General features: G+C 43.2%; 2 protein-coding genes across 5 annotated transcripts in view; one reads left to right on the top strand and one right to left on the bottom strand.

Annotated features, from left to right (window-relative positions):
- The window catches only part of C5H4orf45 (chromosome 5 C4orf45 homolog), a 140,586-nt gene that overhangs the window by 21,510 nt on the left and 94,762 nt on the right, over positions 1–24,314 (bottom strand). The gene's annotated exons all lie outside the window — the stretch shown is intronic.
- FNIP2 (folliculin interacting protein 2) overlaps positions 1–24,314 on the top strand; it is an 82,156-nt gene that overhangs the window by 21,552 nt on the left and 36,290 nt on the right. For 3 of the 4 annotated variants that reach the window (XM_030563576.1, XM_030563575.1, XM_030563574.1), the window contains exon 2: positions 21,639–21,765. The exons of the other annotated variant lie outside the window; for it this stretch is intronic. In XM_030563576.1, the coding sequence (XP_030419436.1) occupies positions 21,639–21,765 (127 nt within the window). The remainder of the gene's footprint in view (positions 1–21,638; positions 21,766–24,314) is intronic. 4 annotated transcript variants of the gene reach the window in all.

Here is a 24,314-nt window from a genome sequence, read left to right as displayed (position 1 = left end):
CAGGGGAGAGTGGGGGAAGGGATGACCTGGCCCCTGTCTTTGCAGAGCTCATCTCTTCCACTCTCCCTGCTCCCCTGTGGCTGGAAGCAGCTTGTCCCTTACTGCCTACACAGTGTCGAAAGGCAGCTAACACCTCCAGGCTGCTGTTGACCACCGACATAACCCAACTGCCTCCTGTCCCCCAGCTACAGCACAGGCAGGAAAGGGGTTAAGCCCTAGGGTTGCATTGTACACCAGGGCCCAGGGAACTTGACTGCAGGGGCTTCAGCAAACCTGGCCAGAGAGGTGGCTCAGCAGGAGAGGGTGCCTAGGGGAGAAAACAGCCTCGCACTCCTTGAGGGAAGGACCGGGGTGGGGGGCAGGAGAGGCAGGTGAAGAGGGAGCTAAGTCCCTGCCCAGGGGGCTGCTGTGGAGCCTGCATGGCTGGGGCATGAACAAGCTTAAAATCACTTTAGGACTCCACGCCGGAGCTTAGCTGAGGAGCAGAGAGGCTGAACGGCTCTTTGGCACATGCAGGGCTCAGCTCTTCCTAGCCAGCGTCCCGGCCAGTGGGTCTTACAGCGCTGCAACTTTCTCGCTCAAAGCTGTAAAAAACACCCCCCTGAGCGCAGCAAGCTTCAGCCCTGTGATGTGCCAGTTTAGACAGTGCACCAGTGCTGGGAGCCGCACTCGTTGTGGAGGTGGTTTTTTAGAGCTGTCTCCCAGCGCTCTGCTGCAACCACACAAGCAAGGTTAAAGTGCTGTGTTGCCAGTGTAGGCTAGGGGAGGAAAGGAGCCTGCTGGTCAGGCTACTGGTGACCCAACCACTCCGACCAGAGGCTCTTCTCCGCAGAGTCCTGGGAGCGGGACACGCCCTGCCTAGGGGGATATGTAGGAGCAACGGAGTTGAGGGGGCAAAGGAACAAAGCAGGGAGAGGAGAGCTAGAGCATATAAAAGGCTGATGGGTGGGCAGCAGAGGCAACACATAGCTGGCAGCTGCCTGGCACTTGCCCACACTCACCAGTCACAGCAGCTCACAGCACGCAGCCAGTGCCGGCCAGAAACAGGATGGAGGACGGGGCCTGCTGGCTGAGAGTCAGAACGCAGCAGGGGTTGCACTGAGGGACCAGCAAGGGGAGCATCCAGCCCCTCATGCTGCAGCTCTGCCCCACCACCAGCCTTGCACACCCACCCCCATCGTCAACCACTGCTCCCCTTAAGTTGTCCCATTTGTAAGACAGAGATAATACTTACCTTATAAAGAGCTTTGAGGTCTGTGGATGAAAAGGGCTTTATAAATGCCAAACTTATTATTTTGTAGACAGTACTCTCCAGCAAATTTTAGCAGAAAATGGTGATCTTGTGTGGAGAGCTTGGGTTTTTTGGGTGGAATCCTTTTTTTTTTAAGGACAGAAGGGACAATTATATACTGGACCATGATGAGGTTAGTTGAGCTTATAGAAAACAAGATGTGTCCTCTTGGTCTGTGTAGCCCAAACACCTTCTGGGTGTAATGTTCTGTCCCATCTAGTGGCACCGAGACCACACAGAGATTAATGAGTCTGTCTACAGCCTTAGCTAACAGCCACATGGCTTTTAGCTCGTGCAGTAGAGGCTCATGCATATAGCTCCAGAGGTCCCTGGTTTGACCGACCTGCCAATGACAGGGGTCTGTCAGTGTTACACATGCACCACTGAAGGGATTGAATATCCATTTGTTGTAAAACGAAAGTCTGGTTTTAATTCTAAACCCGTTTCTCCAAGTGAATGTTAGTCATTTAAAAAAAAAAGTAGGGACTATATTTTTTAACTTCTATTAGGTATTTAAAACATCAGTCTTTTTAAGGGACATATATTTAAACAAGTGTAAAAGTGAAATGTTATCTCCCTCTTATTCACCAGATCTTACCTATCAATTGTATTCTGTAAACAGATTTCCCTTCCACTGTGTATAGGCTTTTTTTTTTTTTTAAAGCAGTATTAGGTTCTTAGCTGAACATAAACTGTTTACAGAGTAAAACCATTACTGTGCAAAAATTCTGGGGTGTTTGCTGGTGTTAATCATTGCTTACTGATAACTGTAGGGTATTGGTGACAGATTTTTATTTGCATTTGAAATATGGTGCTGAGCCATAGGTGGTTGCTAAGAGTTGTCAGATGACACTTGCTCACATGAGAGCCATTAAGAGGGTGTTGTAGCCAGTGTTGGAACAACCTTGCAGCTAAGGGCGGGTCAGTGCAAAAGCAACTATGCTCTTTCTTTCAGAGGCCATATGGTTTGGTCTTGTGACCAAATAAATAATTGCCAGCTACATAATCACGTACCAGGAAACAAAGGTAGTTAAAATCAATATCTGCTGACTGCGTACCGGTCTTGGTGGAAAAACTCCAGCAACAGAAGCAGGAGATAATCTTGGATGGGCTTTGAAATTTGAAAGTTCTATGTAGTGGTCTAATTTGGGATAAATACTACATTACATTACATTGGATGCAATTGTCTTCCTGAATTATGGTTGACAGAACATGCTACTCTTGTTCTAAAAAAGAAACCCAGTGGATTGCTACAAAAGACTTGAATCTCTTCTCTGAGAGGAAATGTCTATGGTTGCTGGATGCTGAGCCATAGTGAAGCAGCTCACTTAAAGCCATATCTCTTAAGCCAGTGTTCAGTATTTTCAAGAAGCTTTGGGAGAGTACATCTGAACTAAGAAGATGTGTGGAGGTACTCCAAAGAGCGCACACAGCACAGGAGGGCAAACAGACCAAGCAAGAAACAGTAATAATGCCTCTTGCCCACTGGAAAATAATATCTCAAACACAGGATCAGCTAAAAAGGCTAAAAAATCTTTTGTGGCAGAACAGAGCACTGACGGTAAAAGCAGTGTCAATACACTGTTGCAAAACAGGTAGGCCAGTTATCTTTTTTTAAACTGTAATTTTCAGAGGTAATTGGGTGTTCTAGCTTAAATTCTACTGGAAATATAACCATGTGCCCAAAATGCCATAAAGTCAACGAATTCAAAAGCTATTTTCCAAGTGAGGCCTCTTATTACAGATGGGCCATAATACTCCAAAGTTATTTTGTTGTTCTTTAGTTACTCAGACCAAATTTGTGACTCTAATGCAAGTTGTATATACACGCTACCTGGGTGCAAAATGACAATAGTTGAAAGAGAAATTTAGTTTTGATAATACCATGTAGTTTCAGCTACTGGCACAAACTTTCCTTCCCCTCCTAAAACCGTTTCTGATTTTCTTTGCCTGCCCCATGTCAGTGTGTCAATCAGTGACATTTTGCAGGAGAAGGGGAGAAAAGTGGTGAAATGAGGGGATGTTTGCATCAGTTGCTGAACATCTCCAGGAACAAATCCCAAGATCAGGCCATGAACTAATACTGAGTTTGGTTAGTGTCCTGCTATAACTTCTTAGTAGTGATTTTATTCAATGCATAAAACTCTTGAGTGAAAGCTGTGAAGCAGTTCCAAGTTGTATTGTTTTCTTACGATATCGTGCAACAAAATTCTGTTACTCTCTCCCCTCCATCCTGGGTGTAAAAGTAAAAATTACCTTACTGAGTTTAGTTGAAATAGGTTAAAAAGACATCACTAGCCCAACAGCTTGTTCAGTTATTGCTGCACTGAAACATCAGTTTGTACCTTTTCAAAATAATGTTTTTAAAGCAAACTGAAATACTTCTCAAATCTAAACAAATGAGTTGCTGTTCAGTTGGAGTATATGCATAGATTTCAGAATATGCATGTGGCTATTATGAAGGTGAGCTGTAAGCTTTGTTTGTTGAGATCAGAGTTCTGTTGACCCCTGCAAGAATGGATGATCTGAAAACAATATGCTGGTTAAGGCTTCTTGGTATTTGCCGCTCTCTAATTATCATTTGGAGTGCAGTAAGGGGTGAATTTTTCAATTTTTAACATGTGATCTATATTAAAATAAATATGCAGAATTTAATTGTCAGAGGGGTAGCCGTGTTAGTCTGGATCTGTAAAAGCAGCAAAGAATCCTGTGGCACCTTATAGACTAATAGATGTTTTGGAGCATGAGCTTTCCTGGGTGAATGCATCCGACGAAGTGGGTATTCACCCATGAAAGCTCATGCTCCAAAACGTCTGTTAGTCTATAAGGTGCCACAGGATTCTTTGCTGCTTTTACAGAATTTAATTGGTATCTCAAACTGTTTAATATCTTTAGAATCACTTCAGCTATCTTTACATTTTCTAAAACAACTAGGAATACTCTTCTAGTTCATTTAAAAAAATACTGTTCTTCAGTGTATAGCGATGCACACATGGAAAATAATATAGTAACTAAGTGCTACGTCAAATCACATCAAGGCTTGTGAATAACAAATATAATTTTAATTTTCCCCTAAGCAAAAGAGGTCACCTTGTATCCAAGTTTATCCTCTCTTTTGTATAGCAGAAGACATCTGAATAAGTCTAAGGAAGCAGCTTTGCCACTATTTTTGGGAGAATGAAGGAATTTTTTTTACCTAATTCTAACAAGAAACCTGGTGAACAAGCCAGCTTTTAATTAAAAAAAAAAAAAAAAAAAAAAGATTCTAAACATTTCCTTTATTTTCCTGAGTGAATGACTTGTTACCACAAACAGATATTGAAGAGAGCTGGCAACGTGTTAACTATAGTTTTCATATAGCTTTTCTATGTGAACATATACTTTTTTTTTTTGCTAAAATTCTTAATTATTAGTTCTGGCATCTTTCCATACACTGGGGTGATCTGCTCCTGCTCACCACTGTCAGTTTTTAATCTGTCTGAAGTTTACCCTAGTGTACTGTTTGCATATCACAGCTCCTCATTTTTGTTTGGTTCCAACTGTCTTAAAGTTAACTCAATATTAGTATTAGGCAGGTATCCAAAAATAGTCATAATACTTGGTGGATCTTGTATAATGTCTAGGTAGCTCCCTTTAGCAACTAGGTAACTGCAAATAGCTGGATCAGCTGTTTAATAAATAGAAAATTAAAACAGAACAAAACAACAAAAAGTAAATAGCTACTTTGTGTTTTCCAACTGAGCACACACAGATTTAACTACTGAAGTATATCCCTGATTGTTTTATACGATGACGTTAAAGAGTGTCAAAGTTAGAATCAGGACTCACAATTTGTCAGACCACTCTGTTTTATTAGCGCAGCGCTCCGCCAATAACACCCAGATAATAAGAGTGGCCATGCAAGACCCAAACAGTCTTATTTATACAGATAAAAGAGCGGGAATTAGACAAAGGGACAAAGAAAGCAAAACAGTAAAATTCACCTGGGGCACAGCATGCATATCCTTCTTCCTTACTAACTCTTATCGATCTAAGGCTAATACTTCACCAATTGCCCTTAAACGGTGCAATTGTTCTATGTGAATGTCTGTATTCCTGACACCTGGATTGCAGCATTCCAATAGTTTTGCTTAAAGGTCCAGACAGGATTTCTTTAATCCTTTCTATTTTCACAATATAATTCATTCTACTTTCACAATCCCTCCTTTTGGTCAAACGCACGCCATGACCAACAATTACTGGGTTCCACAAATTAACCGTTCCTTATCTCTTTGTTCATCAGTGATATTCAAAATCATCATATTAGCACTCTGTTTTGGGGCAGTCACCTGGGTGACACAAATCTGGATACAACAGGAGATTAACTGAAAGCATACAAAAATCACTAGGATTCCAAACAGGATAGTTAGGGCTCCCTGAAACAACCAGTTTCCTATGCCAGATAAATTGAACAGGTTACTTAGCCACTTCCATAAAGAACTCGGCTCTTCATGGGGAAGATATGCGATTTGTTCTAAGTGGCTAGCACGATCTATTACCTCATGGGTATTGTTTGTGTGTTGTGTGTTTATACCTATAAACACACAACATTCTTTTCCAATGAGAGCAAAGGTCCCTCCTTTGGCTGCCAGCACTATGTTCAATGCCTGACGGTTCTGGAGGGCCACCTGTCGGATCGCCCGTTTCTTTGGCCAGGGTTTTTAAACTTTCTCCGGTTTCATTTGCCATTATTTCAACTACGGCTTGTAACCTCAGGAGCCTTTTTGCCTGGTGTATTTACACCCCCAAGTGGGATAAGGAACTGCCAATAGCCTCTGCCCAGGTGTCATTACTGTTCCATATTGTGTTAAACGGACAAGGTCCTCCAGTGAGGTCTGGGGAATTGAGTGGGTAACCAGGACAGGAACACCAGTTTGAGAGTCGGCTGGGATGTGGCTGCAGACCCAGCATTTTGAAATATTAAGGGTCTGAGCTATCCACACTTGCTGCTGGATAAAAGAATTGTCATTGTGGACTCCCCAGACCTTAAGACACCAACAGCCGAGGAACAGGCACCACCAGAGGCGCATGTTGGAGGCAGGGCCTTTCTGGTTCTGACAATTTAACAGCCGTCGGGGTAGTAAGCAGTACCTAATGATTCTTTGATGTTCTTTAAGGGCTTGTCTACATCACAAAGTTGCAGCGCTGGTGAGGGGGTTACAGCGCTGCAACTTAGGAGGTGTACACATCTGCAGGGCATCACCAGCGCTGCAACTCCCTGTTTGCAGCGCTGGCCATACTCCCGTTTTGTCTCGGGTGTAGAGGATCCAGCGCTGGTGAGCCCTAATAGGATTTTAATTCAGCAGCACGTTTCATTTGCATTTTTTTTACCCCTTTCTACCATATACACTGCACATGTCCTAGGGAAAATGCACATTCTTTCTATACTATAACTTTTTTAAAACATTAGCCATATCAATTTTTACATAAGGTGTAACTGTTTGTTTTGTTCTTACAGAGTTTCCATGTACCCTTATAAAAGTGACAGTCTGATTACACAGAGCTATTTTAAGGCTCAGTGTTTTTAACATTGTTTCTTTTTGTTTTGTGCATCTCATCTCTGCTGTTGCTTCAGAGGGTCACTGTTAATTTCTTATTCTTTCATTATAGCTTTTATCTGCTATTGTTATAAAAAAAACCCAGCCAAACAAAAAGACTTCAGAATCTCTCCCTGTTCTCCTGATTTTGACTGCCCTATTGCAACCATGACTTGGTCTTTATTTAAAAATATTTTAATTTTTGTAAAGAATCAAGTTACCCCTTAAGGGTTAAATGCTAAATCCCAAAGCCAAACGACACTAATTACCTGGGCGTTGCAAAAAAGTCTGTTAGTTTTGCAACTTTGAATTAAAGAGTCAAATGAGTTTTTAGTGGCATTAAAAACAAAAACAAAACCAATTTATCTCACACCTAGAAAAAGGAGTTTTACAAACCAGATGTGTTGGTTTAGATTCCTAGAACATTATATATTTTCACAGACAAATAGATACATACACATTTTCTTTTCCTTAACATTTCTTTACACTGCTTTGTTTTTACATAGCTGTATATATATTTGGATTATTTACAGGCATTCTTCTGGAAAAGGGCCCATTTCCCCTTCAGAATGGCTGCAAAGAAGTCAAGAATTCTCTCTCTTTAACATGGTCCTTTTTAACATTTTCCACAAAGTTTAACTGCTTAATTCTCTTCAGCCTCTGTAGAGTTAACTTTTCACTGTCTTTTCTTAAATCACTTGTTTATGTCCCAAAATGACACCTTTATCACCTCGGATTTCACCATTTTAAGTATTGTTGCAGGGTTCATGCCTGCACTTACTGCTTTTCTTACTCCTGACACTATTCCCTTAGGGCTTTCAACCTGTTTTTCAGTTTATCTGTTGCTTGCCTGCTTGTCTGGGCCCGATCCTGCTTTTTTTTTCTTTCAATGAACCATTTGTGAGTGATATTGTGGTCATTTCACAATTTTGAAAGAAATGTTCAAGGAAAGGGACCAGGAAGGTAGGGGGCTAATTGAGGAGCCCACCCTCCTTGCTGAATTGGTAGTGGAACACTAAAGAATCAGTTTTTGAGGCAGACAACAAAGGGGAACAGAACAAGGGGCTTTTTGTCCTTTTTACAATGAGATGGGAGTATGAAGGGGGTTGGATCGATCCGGGGTTTGGAGAACAGGGTAAAGGGGAGCGCTCAGTCTGGTGGGAGAGGAGGCTTTTAATAAAGCTTTTAACTTATTATTTGAATATTTGAGAGAGGCAAGTTTTGATTTTGTCCACCTATGATTTGCCTCTTGCCACCACTGCATGAAACAATTAACCTCTCCTTTAGCCAATTTAGTTTTAGGTTGGCCGAGTTTGTCCTTTAAGACGTCCACTCAGTCTTTGTTCCAAGATTTTAACAGTGGCCACTGAGTTTTGAGATCCCTCTGAGTTAGCCTAGACCATTTTTCCAGAAATTTATGGGAGTCTGGACCCTTTTTACAGTAGTCCGAACCCATCCTAAATACATAAAATGAGCCGGCGTTCATTTAGGGAACGGTCCCGACTTAGACGTCTGGTTACCAGTACAGGAGGACTTCACACACCAATCACACAAGAAGGAAATTTGGGTTCCTCAGAGCGATGCCCAGTGCAACACACAAAAGGAGCCCACAGGCTACTGCCTCAATCGCCCTTGCTTTCACACCAGGGGTTTTACCCAAAGTGCCGTGCAGCTGCAATTGTGCAGATTCCACTCACTCAGACTACGGGGACAGGAACCCCTTGGTCGGCCTATCCTCAGATGGAGACGGCACCCAGACTCAAACACTCCACAAGAGGACGGATATACACAGAAACAGGACAGTCCTCAGTCCGGACAAAACACAGAAATAATTACCTGACCAGATTCCTGATGTCAGATCCCGGGATCCCTACCAGAAAAGAGTGGGAACCAACAGGTTTGATGGTGTAGACCTCACTGTGGCTGTGCGCCTTTCTGCTCTAGTGGAGGACCGCTCGGGTCAAATGCCCAGGTGCCAGCTGCCACGGTCATCCTACAAAAACAGTCAGGAATCACACAGCCCCAGTGAAGACGGTTGCCATCTCGGTGGAACCTCCAAATTGTCAAAGTTAGAATCAGGACTCACAATTTGTCAGACCACTCTGTTTTATTAGCGCAGCGCTCCGCCAATAACACCCAGATAATGTGAGTGGCCATGCAAGACCCAAACAGTCTTATTTATACAGATAAAAGAGTGGGAATTAGACAAAGGGACAAAGAAAGCAAAACAGTAAAATTCACCTGGGGCACAGCATGCATATCCTACTTCCTTACTAACTCTTATCGATCTAAGGCTAATACTACACCAATTGCCCTTAAACGGTGCAATTGTTCTATGTGAATGTCTGTATTCCTAACGCCTGGATTGCAGCATTCCAACAGTTTTGCTTAAAGGTACAGACAACATTTCTTTAATTCTTTCAATTTTCACAATATAATTCATTCTACTTTCACAAGAGGAACTGAAAATGTACTTTAAAATTGATTAAGCATCACAGTTTGCTAAGTATTTCTGTGCTGTAAATGGGTTTGAAATGGACCATTAGAACTTTTTTAGTGTGTTACAAATAAACAATTAGGAATTACCCTTAAGCATGATGTTAAGACTTCAGAAAAAAGTGTAAATTCTCTATTTTGAATATTCTTCCACTACAATTTAGAAATTAGTGATGCAAGAGTGGGTGGGTTTTTCTCTTCCACCAAAACCTTAAACAAAATAGACTTGCTTTAAACATCAGAGGAGAACTCACCAAAGCAGAAGTTTGCTGTAATTTACATGGACTAACTGTACACCATTCCTGAAATGCCAGATGTCACTATAGTTGAGGGGGAAATTCTCTTACATGAAGATGAGCCTAAAATTGCCTTTCAAAACAACGGTGAAATTGGTCAATAGATAGTTACACTATTAATATTTATATTTAACGTATATCAAATGCAATTAAACACAAAACTGTGTGTGAGACTTCAAGACACGTTAAGTTTAGGAAATGATTGAATACTCAGACATCATGGTATTGGAGCTGTGTGTTATGTGAAATAACCTAGTGGAAATACAGCTATGTGCTTTTGTGAAGGGGGGAGGGAAATGGTAGTCATGTGAGAATCTTGTGCCTTGTGATGGATTCCACAAGGAGATGACACTATTGGGTGTGTGTCTATGTGTTGTTTTCCATATGTGTTTGAATGACATCTGATTTCATAATAATGAATGGATCAGTTCTGTAGTGTGAAACTGGATCTTTCAAGAAATATTCCCTCCTCCCCCCCCACACACACACTTTCCCTGGTGTAATTCAGAACATTAAAATGCGGTCTGTCAAAATATAGCACCACAAAATAGACTGGTGAGAGGCATTCTCTGAAGTTCCCCTCCTCAGTTCAGCATATTACGCGTAAGTCCCTTCTCATGCAAGATTTGAGATCTGCTTGACAGAAGCTTAGGTAACATCATCTTAATGGGCTAACATCTGGAGTTAAAAATTGCCAGTTTGAATTGATTCAAATTGCTTTTGCTGTGCAGTGTAGCTGGGATGGGGAAACTGGACACAGTACCTCAGCAGGCTAATAACAGAATACAGAGCTGAAATTCAACTCAGTTCATTCTTGGCCAAAAGCTGTTGCCTTGCTACCTGAATGTGGTTTTTGATGGCCATGTAAAATACGTGGGGCAGTATGGGGAAGTCTGCACTGCTCCTGGCCCTGCTATCCCTGTTCTGTGGGTAAATAAAGCAGCCAACGTGGTGCTTTTTCAGGTGCTTTACATTTAATTTAAAATCGAACATGTATTGATTCCATTTTTGTTTGTTTAAAGGAATTTGGTTCCCCCTTTCAGCAAATTAGCACTGTGATTTCTGAGAGAATGTGGAAAGGAATTGAGGAGGCAAGCCACAAATGAACAGGCATGGAATTGGAAAGAGAGACCAAATGCATGAGGTAAATTGAGGCAAATCCATGGGCTGTTTTGATTTCCTCCTTGGTTCACTTTTGTACTGGATCCTATAATGAATCTCAATAGGCAGGGGTGAGAAACTAGTGATGCAGTCTGGAGTGCAGTAGATGGTGTGGTTGTAGCTTTTAGCATACATGAGGCGTGTAGGATTTGCACTGGGTAACAGTGAGCAGAACCCAGTTAGGTTTGATCGTGTAGAGGGTAACTCCCCTAGTGATAACACTGTGACTATCTTTGAAAGAGCAGACTTTAAAACAAAACTTAATGCTTGTCTAGTCCTCCTACCTCTTCAAAGCATTGTGTGTATACAAGTGAGGGAAATCATTAATAGCAAAACAGCTTTCAGCATAATTTTGTGGTCTTAGACATGCATATGATACCCATTGCCTTGATATCAGAAAACGTTAGAAAGGAAAATCAAATCCTTTTGAGTTGGTTAGGGCTAGATAAGCATCCTTTTCAAACCTGGAAATCTTGCCTAGCAATACCAGTGGATTGGAACACAAAATACACTTTCGCAAAACTTAGCAGAGGAAATAGTTCAAAGAATCAAGATAAAACATGAAGAGCCAGTTAAAGTAATTTAGAAACAAAACGGCTATTTGTGAAACTGTGGCCTGTTCGTGGGAGAGGGCAATTAAGCCTGGTCCTCCATGGTGGTGTGTATCCTTCTTTCCTATAAAAATCAGTAGGAGTTGAGGATGTTCAGCTCTTTGCAAGATTGGGCCCTTTAACAGAGGACAAGTTAAAGCAGCAAAGAAATTCTATCAACTTCTTGTTTCTAGTGGTTTGTTTATTTGTGGGATATACTTTTTTCCTTTCTGTACTGCCTAGTCAGGAAAATTCCTATTCCAAAGGCACTCTGTGTAGGAAATCTATGTGGCCTTGACAGTCCATTATGCAACATGATAAACTAAAATGACTATTAATAACAGCTGTACTCTTGTCCCCTAGATATGGTCCATCCAGGCCAGAGCTGAGGCACATCACCTCAGCACATTGCCTGGTATGGAGAAGCTTGCACTTTTGCTCCTATGCTGCTCTGTGGCTAGAAGATTTCAGTGCACATATGTCATTCCAGCTTCTTACATGAGCTGTAAAAATTATGTACTCTCTTACGCTATATAAAGTGAAAACTATTATGTAACCTAAGAAAGATTAATCAAACCTCCATCCTCTAAGGTATAGGCTGACTGCCTGAGAGATTAGGAAGGAATGTTTTTGTTGTTTTGTTCCCCACCCCCCTTCCTCCCCATTAGATGCACCAATGGTTGTTTAAGGCCTGTTGCATTTGATTATACAACAGTTTGGTGGGGGAAAGTGAAGGGAAAAAAACTGTTTCAAGTTGAAATTGCAGAGGGGGATTTTCAGAGGAGAACCATGCTATTACTTGGAACGTGTTTTTAATACAAAATTAAGATTGTAAACATCTTTTCATTTATAACACTATTAGACTGTTTTGTTGACTTTCAAGTTTTTCAATAGATTAAGAAACAAGAATGCTCTAATTCATGAACATTAATATCAGAATGATTCCAACATCAACCTTAACTCTCCTCCATTAGCTTTATCTGTCCTCCTTACTAGTGGAAGAATCCCCAGCCCTTGCTGAATGAATGAAACTAAATCTTCCCTGCTGGAATATATGAATGTAAAATGAGGAATATTACAGCATGATATAGCCTGCACCCATTCTTCCAACCTTCCTCAGTTATTTAGAGATACAGGCCTATTTTGGAAGGATGTGTGAAAGTAGTGGTGGTTAGGGGGCCTAAGGTTAAAGTAGGATATGGGAAATATGATCTCAGGCCTGCCTTCATGAGGTCTTTAGGAACTAGATATTTTATTTACCCTACATGACTGGTGACTAGAAAGGGGTTTTGTGCTGACTGCATGTAGAACTGGTTTCTGGTTTATACTAGGAAAAAAAGGGGTGGGGAAGAAGGTTGTCAAATCGCTAGTCTCTGATTGGTGAGCAGGTGGGCTTGAAGTTAACAGGCTGCTATGCTGAGTTATGTCTTGAATGGTGGGTGTCTGGGGCAATATCCAAAGTTAGACTCAGGGTGGTAATCTGCATCAACGGAGCATAGCTAAGGTTAGTGTTGAAGTTACTGAGTGTAGAAGATTTGGATTGCTATAGTCTCTCTTTCTTTTGGTTGTGTTCCTGACTTTCAAAAAGTGAAAGTCAGAGTAACAACGAATGTTAGTAGATACTGGTTTACATCCATAACTCAGTATGAGTTTCCTGTCTGAGAACTTTTCTAATTTGTAAATATTTTTTTTCGGTTATGATTTATTAATGCCATAAATGTGCATGGTGCTTGACAGACAAGAAGACATGCTTTGCCCTGAAGAGCTTAGTCAAAGCTACATAAATAATGTAACAAGAAGTTATAGTGAAGCATGGAGAAAGTGAAAGAAGAGAAGCTTTCAACTAAGGTGAAGGGGGAAAAGTGCTCTGAAGAGAGAATTATTTGCAAAGAAATGTTTTTATTTTTTATCTTTTATTCTTTTTAGTTATGAAATTATTGTAGTTGTACAAATTCTTGCCAGGTGTGTATCAAAAAGGAAAGCATGATCATTATAGCAGTGAGCTTCTGTTTAAAGAGATACACAGCAATACAGTCCTCATCTCTCTGTTTAACAGAGTGTTACCATATTACACATCTATGACATGTTGTTTCTAAAGATTTTATTAAACTGAGTGTAGTCTCTGACTTCACATATTTAACAAACCAATCATGTCTGTGATAACTTAATTTTATTCACACTTTGATTGTGCTTCTGGTAGAATGGTAGGATTTTTTGTATAAAGTCTTAAATCAGTAAATCAGTATAAGAAGGTGTCATGTTTCTAATCTTAAATCTTTCACTTAAGAGATTTGAGCATTGAAAAAAGCATAAAAGAGCAGTCTCCATAGTAGTCATTCTGAAATAAGGTGGCAATGAAATAAGGTGGCAAGATATCCTGATTTTATAGAGACAGTCCTGATTTTGGGGTCTTTTTCTTATATAGGCTCCTATTGCCCCCCATTCCCTCATTCAAATTTTTCACATTTGCTGTCTGGTCACCTTGTTCTGAAATCAGAGTGCCTATAACATTCTTAATGTGTGTTCTTAACATAAGAGGGTTAACCTAGGCTGAGGGCACAGAGTTTGCAACCTCCTTGAATCCTAGAGGTTTGACTGTCAGAGCTTACAGATTCAAGGCTTAGCAAGTTTTTAAGCATTACTGAGACTTGTTAATTATACATAGGTTTCATTATTGGTATCATACCAACTAGCACAAAGAGTTCTTGTCTTGGTGTCAGTGCATTTATCAGCCATATGCATTCCTTCACCCCACTACTCAGTTATTGCTGTGTCTGATGGTGGTATGTTTATGTATAGTCTCCAAATGAGTGTTACATTCTTGACAAAAATCAGTTGCTGATGCACAGGTTCAGGTAATTTTTATGGAATATAACAAATGTGTATACATTTAAATAGCTAGTTTACATTCTGGCATTAGTGAAAATGCTTTTTTTGTTTTTTTGTTGTAACTTGTTCACTTAGTTCCTAAGATCTACCCCTGAAATTTTATTAGTTCATGTGAATTTAAAACTAGGCCCTTAATATGTTAACATAAGGAACAAAAGGAAGAAGGACTTTTTTGGTTTTTGCGAGTAAAAACCTATGCAAAAACCTTTGGTCCTTTATTATGGTACTATGTTTTAAATAGAGACAAATATTTAGTTCTACTGCACTTTGGACAAAAATAGTTTGACTGTCACATGCTTATTTGAGATAAAAGTTTAGATTTCAGTCAGCAATCAGTTGAAGGCCTCCACATTTCTGATGGCAAAGCTCCAAACATAAGGATCGCACACAGTGGAAAACCCTGCTGAACCCAACCATGATTTGTAAAAGTATGCACATTCAGTCCTGTTTTTAAAAGTGCGGGTTCTGGCTCCACCTTAATGTCTACTTTTACTTTCCAATGTGGCCATTGCACTGCTGCTGTTTTATCTTTTTTAATTACAAAACCATAGTTGCTTTTATTCACATTTTTTTTCCTCCATGCAGTTAAGTACTTGACTTGTAGCCTTCTGGGGTGTCTCCTCCCCTCTCCAAAAGGAGTTTAAAGCTTCTGTGCATGTGATGGCTATCTGGTGTGATGGACTCAGACCAGAAGGCTATAAAAGAGTAGTGGAAGGCAAATATACAGACGCTCCCTGGGATACACAAACTGACTTACGCAAATCTGCCCTTACGGAAAAAGTTCTGTAAGCTTTTTCTTTTTTTCGGCATAATTGTCAGGTGCACTTTCCTGACTTATGCAAAATTCGACTTACGCAAGGCGTTCTGGAACAGAATGCTTACATAAGTCGAGGATCATCTTTATCAGCTTCAGGATGAGCGGGTCCCTGTTTCCTGGATAACCAAACAAAGGCTACTCCAGAACAATCAAGACACCTGATGCCAATTAACCAGTTAAGGTAAAAAGAACAGGAGTACTTGTGGCACCTTAGAAACTAACAAATTTATTTGAGCATAAGCTTTCATGGACTACAGCCCACTTCGGATGCATGCAGTGGAAAATACAGTAGGAACACACACACACACACATAGAACAGGAAACAATGGGTGTTACCATATATACTCTAACGAGAGTGATCAGTTAAGGTGAACTATTACCAGCAGGAGAGAGAGAAACTTTTTGTAGTGGTAATCGAAATGGTCCATTTGCAATAGTTGACAAGAAGGTATGAGGAACAGTGTGGAGGGGATAAACATAGGGAAATAGTTTTACATTGTGTAGTGACCCATCCACTCCCAGTCTTTATTCAAGCCTAATTTAATGGTGTCCATTTGCAAATTAATTCCAATTCAGCAGTCTCTCATTGGAGTCTGTTTTTGAAGTTTTTTTTGTTGTAATATTGTGACTTTTAGGTCTGTAATTGAGTGACCAAGGAGATTGAAGTGTTCTCCGACCGGTTTTTGATTGTTATAATTCTTGATGTCTGATTTGTGTCCATTTATTCTTTTACATAGAGACTGTCTGGTTTGGCCAATGAACATGGCAGAGGGACATTGCTGGCACATGATGGCATATATCACATTGGTAGAAGTGCAGGTGAATGAGCCTCTGATAATGTGGCTGATGTGATTAGATCCTATGATGGTATCTCCTGAATAGATATGTGGACAGAGTTGGCAACGGGCTTTGTTACAAGGATAGGTCCCTGGGTTAGTGTTTTTGTTGTGTGGTCTGTGATTGCTGGTGAGTATGTGCTTCAGGTTGAGGGGCTGTCTGTAAGCAAGGACTGGCTTGTCTCCCAAGATCTGTGAGAGTGATGGATCGTCCTTCAGGATAGCTTGTAGATCCTAAGTTTTTTTTTTTCTCTCCTGCTGGTAATAGCTCACCTTAACTGATCACTCTCGTTAGAGTGTGTATGGTAACACTCAATGTTTCATGTTCTGTGTGTGTGTGTTTATATATGAGTGTGTATATATATGAGTGTGTGTGAATATATAGACTTCCTACTGTATTTTCCACTGCATGCATCCGATGAAGTAGGCTGTAGCCCATGAAAGCTTATGCTCAAATAAATTTGTTAGGCCATGGCTACACTTACAGTTCTGCAGCACTGGTAGTTACAGCTGTGTTCGTACAGCTGTGTAGGGCCAGCGCTGCAGTGTGGCCACACTGACAGCTACCAGCGCTGCAGTGTGGCCACATTTGCAGCACTTGTAGCGCTGTTGGGAGTGGTGCATTGTGGGCAGCTATCCCACAGAGCACCTCGTCCCATTTTGGCGCTGTGGCTTGTGGGAAGGGGAAGGAAGTGTGCGGGTCTTTCCGCTTCCTGTTCCAACGCCCCGTGGTGCTTTGCTACACATTCCGAGCAGTTTGGCGGCATTGTGAGTCTGCAGCACTATTTCTGAGATTTCTGTTACAAATTGAGCCTGAGCTGCTGAGGACCTTGCTGATGAATGTTGCCAGCACATCACGCATGGCAGTGGAGCTATTCCTTCAGCTGCAAAGTGACAGTGAGGAGTCAGACGATGATATTGAAACGCCTGACGCACAAGACACTCAATTGCTTGTGGCAGTAACAGACGTGCTCAGCACCATGGAACAGCGCCTTTGGGCTCGGGAAACCAGCACTGACTGGTGGGATCACATCGTCCTGCAAGCCTGGGATGACGAGCAGTGGCTGCAGAACTTTCGGATGAGAAAAGCCACTTTCTTGGGACTGTGTGCTGAGCTCGCCCCTACCCTGCGGCGCAGGGACACGAGATTGAGAGCTGCCCTGCCAGTGGAGAAGCAGGTTGCTATTGCAGTCTGGAAGCTGGCAACTCCAGACAGCTACTGATCGATGGCGAACCAGTTTGGAGTGGGAAAGTCCACCGTTGGAATGGTGCTGATGTAAGTTTGCACAGCCATTAATCACACTCTGCTAAGAAGAACTGTGACTCTGGGGAACGTGCAGGACATTGTGGATGGCTTTGCACAAATGGGTTTCCCTAACTGTGGAGGGGCAATAGATGGGATGCATATTCCTATTCTGTCACCACCCCACCTGGCATCGGAGTATGTTAATCGCAAGGGGTATTTCTCCGTGGTTCTGCAAGCGCTTGTGGATCACCGTGGGCGTTTTCACTGACATTTACTCAGGATGGCCCGGAAAGGTGCATGATGCACGCATCTTTCGGAACAGTGCCCTGTTCAGGAAGCTGAAGACCGGGACTTTTTTCCGAGACCGCAAGATCACAGTAGGGGACGTCGAAATGCCCATTGTGATCCTTGGAGACCTTGCTTACTCCTTAATGCATTGGCTCATGAAACCGTATACAGGGAAGCTTGACAGGAGCAAGGACCAGTTCAACTACAAGCTGAGCCGGTGCCGAATGACTGTGGAGTGTGCTTTTGGCCGTTTGAAAGCCCGCTGGCGTTGTCTTTATGGGAAGCTAGATTTGGGGGAAAGCAGCATCTCCGCTGTTATATCCGCGTGCTGTACCCTCCATAATATTTGTGAAGGGAAGGGTGAAAGATTCAGTGAGGAATGGACCTCCGAGGTTCGACGCCTAGAGGATGAATTTGCACAGCCAGAGAGCAGGGCTACTAGAGAGGCCCAGGAAAGGGCTTCAAGGATTAGGGATGCCTTAAGGGAGCAATTTGATGCTGAGAGCCAACAGTAATGTTTGGTGCCTTTGCTGTGCTCCTTTCTACCTTGGGGTACAGTATTTACCACTTTCTGCAATAATAAAAAGTATTGTAAAAGCCATAAAATCCTTTATTCAAAGTACAGTACATAAAAGGCCAGGGGGGTTAGGGTGGTGGACTGTACATTCAGAGGTTTGAATATGTCCTGTCTGGATTACTGTTCAATGTCTGCTGCACTTCAGGATTACTATGCTGCAGAGTAATGGGGGTGGAGTGCACAGGGTAAGGATTGTAGTTATCAGGGCTGGTAGGTGATCGTACAGGTGTTGGGGGCAGCTGGGGGTAAATAGAAACTGGCTGCTGGAGAAAGGTGTTTTGTGCAAATACTGGGGAACAAGAAAGAGAGCTTTGGGAGGTTTGTGGGTTACCACAGTACAGATCTGCCTGCATGGCTACGAGAGACTCGAAAGAGTCAGTTTGGCGAGCCAGGAGGCTTATCATGTGCTTTGAGGTCTTTTTTGGTAGCCAATTCCTTTCTCCTGCTTTCTGTTTGCCTCCACTCATACATTTTCTCTCTCCATTTCTGCGTCTTCCTACTTTCTCTGTTGTAGTGATTCATAACTGCTTTGATCAATTCTTCTTTTGATTTTTGCGGATTTTTTCTCAAGTTCTGCAAGCGACGTGAGGCCGGTGATCCTGCTGCATTAGTCAAGGTCACTAGAAAAAACATAGATAGAAACATGTAATATACAGAGGCTACATTGTTTGTTATCACACAGTGAAGGAGTTTGTAGACTTTTTGTAGCATCATTCCCACATACTTAACATAACACAGAGAGGCCAGGGAAGCGAAGGCATGGCGAGCAATGGGGTGAGTGTTTCTGCCCTGACTTCACCTGGGAGGGGGAACTAACTGATGGCTCACTGGGGTTTATCTGCACTGGGTAGAGGAGGTAGCTGGTGGCCTGCACAGGGGACAGTAGGGAACATGAAGCTGGCGAGCTGCTGGCAGGGGGGGCGGTCCGTGGAACTGCTGGCCTGCTGGGGGGGGGGTACGCACCGCGGGGCTGGCTACCTGCTGGAAGGGGGGTGGGGAGACCGGAACGCACCGCGGGGCTGGCTACCTGCTGGAAGGTGTGGGGGGGAGACCGGAACGCACCGCGGGGCTGGCTACCTGCTGGAAGGGGGGTGGGGAGACCACGAACCTGGCGCCCTGCACTGAAGTATCCCTAAATTCTCAACAGGGTTTCCTACTGCCAGATATATCACTGCTGCGTGTTACCTGGGAAGAGAGGGAGAGTCTTCTACAGCAATGTGGATTCCTCCCTGGCCCCTATGCAGCTTGCCTGTGTGCAGCCATGGTACCCCCACCCCTCGCTGCACAGTGGATCGGACGAGTTAGCCTGACCGGGACAAGGACCATGGTGGCTCTCCCTATAAACTTGCGAAAGCACATTGCCCACGCTCTGGCTGCAACTTTTCAAGAGATTACAGAGACGTGATAGAGCAAATCAATGGGCTATTCCACGTTTAGGCATGCATGCAGGCAGCCATAACCCAAACCGTCCTCTCCCAAAACATAAAAATATGCTTACCCTGAGCACGCTCCTCTGCTTCTTCTTCACCAGCAACTTCCCGCTGCTGCGACTGGCTAGCCTCCTCCTGGCTTGAGAAGAGCTCCTGGCTGCATGCTTCCTGGGACTCCAGGGTGTCTCCCTCCACCCCAGTAGCCTGACTCTCGGCTTCCGCTACACCCTCCCCCACTTCTCCCTGCTCTGAACTCTCCATCGTGCTCCTAGGATTGGCAGTGGGGTCACACCCAAGAATGGCATCCAGCTCCTTGTAAAAATGGCAGGTCATGGGGGCAGCTCCTGAGCGGCGAATTCCCTCACGGGCTTTGCAGTAAGCACTGCGCAGCTCCTTAATTTTTACCCTGCACTGCAACGCGTCCCGTTCATGGCCCCTTATCAGCAAGAACTGTGATATCTGCCCATAGGTATCATAATTTCTCCTGCTGGAGCGCAGCTGTGCTTGCACAGCTTCCTCACCCCAAACACTGATGAGGTCCTGCAGCTCGGAACTGTTCCATGCTGGGGCTCGTCTGGGGCGTGGAGGCATGGTCGCTGATTGATTGATTGCACTCCACACCTGGCTGAGCAAACAGGAAGGGGATTTTTAAAATTCCCGGGGCATTTAAAGGTGGGGTCAGCTGAGCCCAGGGCAGTGGAGTGTGCAGGATTACCAGAGAGGCTTAAAAGATATGCTGGGATACCTCCTTATACCCCGGACATCAATAAAAGCGCTGGTGGGGTCCACACTTGCTGACCAGCGCTGGATCACCAGCACTGGAATCGCTACACCCGAGGCTCGACCGGGTGTACAGCCAGCGCTGCAACCAGCGCTGCAACCGCTGGCCGTGCTTTGCAAGTGTGGCCACATCCTAAGTTGCAGCGCTGTAACCCCCTCACCAGCGCTGCAGCTCTCTAGTGTAGCCTCAGTCACTAAGGTGCCACAAGTACTCTTGTTCTTTTTGTGGATACAGATTAACACAGCTGCTACTCTGAAACCAGTTAAGGTAGTTAGGCTAATGCAGGCACCTGACTCCAATTAACAGGTAAAGGGTCAGTTAAGGCTGTTAGGCTAATGGAAACAGCTGGAACTAATCAAGGTCCTGCTCACAGTGCTTAAAAGCTCTCCTTCCAGTGTCCTCAAGAGAGTCCGGGTTAAAGGAGCTGGAGGAGAGGAAGCGTTTCTGAATCCTAAGGTAAGGGTGCAGCTAGGAAAAGGGGACCAAGGAGAAGTGGCCCAGGGAATCAAAGCAGCACCAGTGGTGAAAGGGAAGCTGCCAACAGCTGCTGCTATTGGGGTGCCTGGGCTGTAACTGGGAGTAGAGGGTGGGGCTGGGTTCTCCCCACCCCCTTGCTCTACAGCAACCCCCTGAGAGGGGAAGCAGGCCTAGGTCTAGGAAGGAGGCAGGACTGCACCTACTGAGCTCTAAGGAACAACAAAGACTGTGGGGTATTCCCCCTTCCCACCTCCCACACTGGCCTGTGATGAAAGTAGCTTAATAAAGCTGTGACCTTTGCCACTACACAAAGAAAGGGAGGTCACACTGAGGGTCTTAGTGAGCTTCTGAGGCCACTGGATCTGCCGGGAAGCATGGGACCCACCGATACAGGCTCAGAACTTTGTCACACTGCGTTTTCAGGCTTATTCATGTTTTTACTGTTAATTTCCTTTTGGTGCTGGTGGCATAGTTTTCAGCGCTCAGGTTTTTTTAATGCCACAGGGAACATTACTGCCTTGAACGGACTTCCCTCTTTTTAGAGTCTTCCTCTAATATATGAGGATAACTCAGCTCTGACAATAGGTAAATAGCACAGCAGTCAATATAGAGGGATTTTAAAAAATCATAGCAGGGAAGACTGTGCTGTTTCCACTATAACTGCACTGCCTCACTACATGTACTTGGTTGTAACATGGCTTTTTCAGTATCAAAACATGGGTGCTCACTCAGCACTTCCATGAAATCCTGTTCAGATGCTGTTGAAATTTCAATCTGGTTTCATTGTGCAAAAGACCCAATTGATGGTACATACTTCCTTCACTTATTCAAGTCCGTTAGCTTTCTGGTGAGATAACATAACTTCTGACTGTATTTGCAATCTGCAGCTGGTCCTGTTCGGAGTTTGACTTGAATGAAATCCGCCTGATAGTTTACCAGGATTGTGAGAGAAGAGGCAGACAGGTCTTGTTTGATTCCAAAGCAGTGCGCAAAGTTGATGAGGCAGCAGCTCAGGTATGAAACATTAATATGCTTCTGTCCTTTGGTTCTTTTTTGTTCTCTGGCCCCGAATGGAAATAATTTAAAGAGACAATGCTCATTTCTGCGTTTTATTTTGAAGTTTTTGCTGCATTTGTTGTGGGTGCAAACTTTTTTGAAATATGCAGGACATGCCTGTTACAGCTACATCCGAAAAGCCTAAAATAACATATTCCAGCTTACTGCCATTTAAAAAAAATATGGTGACTGATATAAAACAGTGTAGGCCCTGCTCATAGGCATTGCTGAATGGACTTGATCTTTTTTTACTTTAGTATTTTTCTGACATCAACATTTTTTGTATATGTTGAAGTTGATCATTTTTCATTTTTTAGGCCCAGTCCTTGCACGAGTTGCATAGAGATATCTGCTTATTTCACTGGGAGTTGGCACATGTTCCGATGCACTTGGCTTCCCTTTGGACCTCTTCAGTTAAACCAATAAAGTCACTGGATTTTTTGTTTTTTGGTTTTTTTGGTCACCAGTCCATTTTTGTTACTTTTTGTAAAGTAGAGTACGTGCACATGACTGAGACAATAGCAGACAATACATAATTTTGAATGTCGTGAGACAAACCAGCAAAAACAAGGAAATGTACAATTAAGGTATGGCTTGATCTCTGCCAGTATCTGGATCTACAAGGCTACACTTAAACAGTACACCTCTACCCCGATATAACGCTGTCCTCGAGAGCCAAAAAATCTTACCGCATCGTAGGTGAAACTGTGTTATATCAAACTTGGTTTGATCCACCAGAGTGTGCAGCCCCGCTCCTCTTGGAGCACTGGTTTACCGCGTTATATCCGAATTCATCTTATATAGGGTCACGTTATATCGGAGTAGAGGTGTACAGGTCTGTCACATCTTAGGCAGGGGTTCCATTCCACGGTTATCGCATAAAGCAAAAACCGTGTATAGTCAAAACCCCAAGCCCTTTAAATCCCACCCGCAGCTCTGGCAGCAGGGCCGGGCAGAGGAGGGCATTTAAAGGGCCAGTGGAGCCCTTTAAATCCCCACCCCCCTCTGGTCCCGCCGCCGGAGCTGCGGGCGGGATTTAAAGGGCTCCACCAGGCTTCCTGCCGTGGTGGGGAGCCCGGAGGAGCCCTTTAAATCCCATCCGCAGCTTTGGCAGCTGGGCTGGGGCTGGCATTTAAAGGGCCTGAAGCTCCACAGTGGCTGGAGCCTCGGGCCCTTTAGTTCGCCCCAGGGGCTACCAGCCACCTCTGCAGGTGGGAGCCCTCTGGGTGATTTAAAGGCCCTGGGATTCTCAGCCACAGCTGGAGCCCTAGGACCTTTAAATCTTGAGGCCCCACCTCTTCTACTGGAGGCCACGCCCCTTCCTAGACTCCAGGCCTTTCAGCATAGAGCTGAAATTGCGCATGTTAAATGCGCGTAAGTTGCGAGAGACCTGTATTTAAATATGTCTAGTTGATATTAAGAAGACAAAAATGATACAGTTAGTCTTCCTTGTTAGCTGTACTTTTCTTCTACTCAGTTACAATTCTGAGGCGAGGCCTACGCTATAAATTTACATCTGTATAACTACATCTCTCAGGGGGTTGAAAAACCCACACTCCTGAACAACACAGTTTCACCGACCTAATCCGCAGTGTAGACAGTTCTGTGTCGACGTGAGGGCTTCTCACGGAGGTGGATTAACTATGCCAGCGGGAGAAGCTGCAGCAGTTTAAGCATAAACCTACCCTGAAACTCCATTTTGTTATAAAACAGTTTCAATGGATGGATTTCAAATTACAGCTAATACTGTTGACTGGAATGTGTTGACTGGTACAGTCAATGTGTAATTACTAGCTATAATGTACACTTTAAATAGCAGTGCTTTGTGGAAATGGCTCATGAAAAAGTTTAAAGACAGCCATCTGAAACTGTATTTAAATTAAGCTGCACGAGTATCACATGTTGACTTAACCCACATTAGTAAGGCACACATGATGAGCATGACTGATCATCTACTTATGAGGGTAAATAGGTCAGAGTGGCCTATATTAATCCCTTTTTTTTCTATTATGAGCCCCAATACCAAGGTCAGTACTATATATCCAAGGGGTTGATTACACAGTGTTGCATTTACTTTGGAAGAATGGGAAGGTGTATTTACAATTATATAAAAATGTTTTGCTCCTCTTGAAGACATAAATGTTTTAAACAAAAAAGTTAATTTATAAAGTATAAATCTCCATTTAAAATATTGTCCTTAGAGAGAGATTCTCCATTGTGTTTTCAAAATATCCTATAACAAATGGAACATATGATCTTATTTTCATACCAGACACTGAAATAGCCACTTAAAGCTAAATATTCAGAAACTCTGTATGTCTTTGAAATGCTCTAGTTAACACTTGGTGCGCTGGCATATTCCAGACTTCCAGACTAGGGCCCAAACCTGCAGCTATTTGTCTATGACAGACTTCTTTTGACTTCAGTTTGGAACAGGATCAAGCCCCGAATGAGCAAACAATTAGGGAGCTTCTCCCCTTCATATAAACAAATAGAATAGATTTAAG

Source organism: Gopherus evgoodei, chromosome 5 (genome assembly GCF_007399415.2).
Source record: "Gopherus evgoodei ecotype Sinaloan lineage chromosome 5, rGopEvg1_v1.p, whole genome shotgun sequence".
NCBI classification, from domain to species: Eukaryota; Metazoa; Chordata; order Testudines; family Testudinidae; genus Gopherus; species Gopherus evgoodei.
This window is presented reverse-complemented; position numbering and strand designations above follow the sequence as displayed.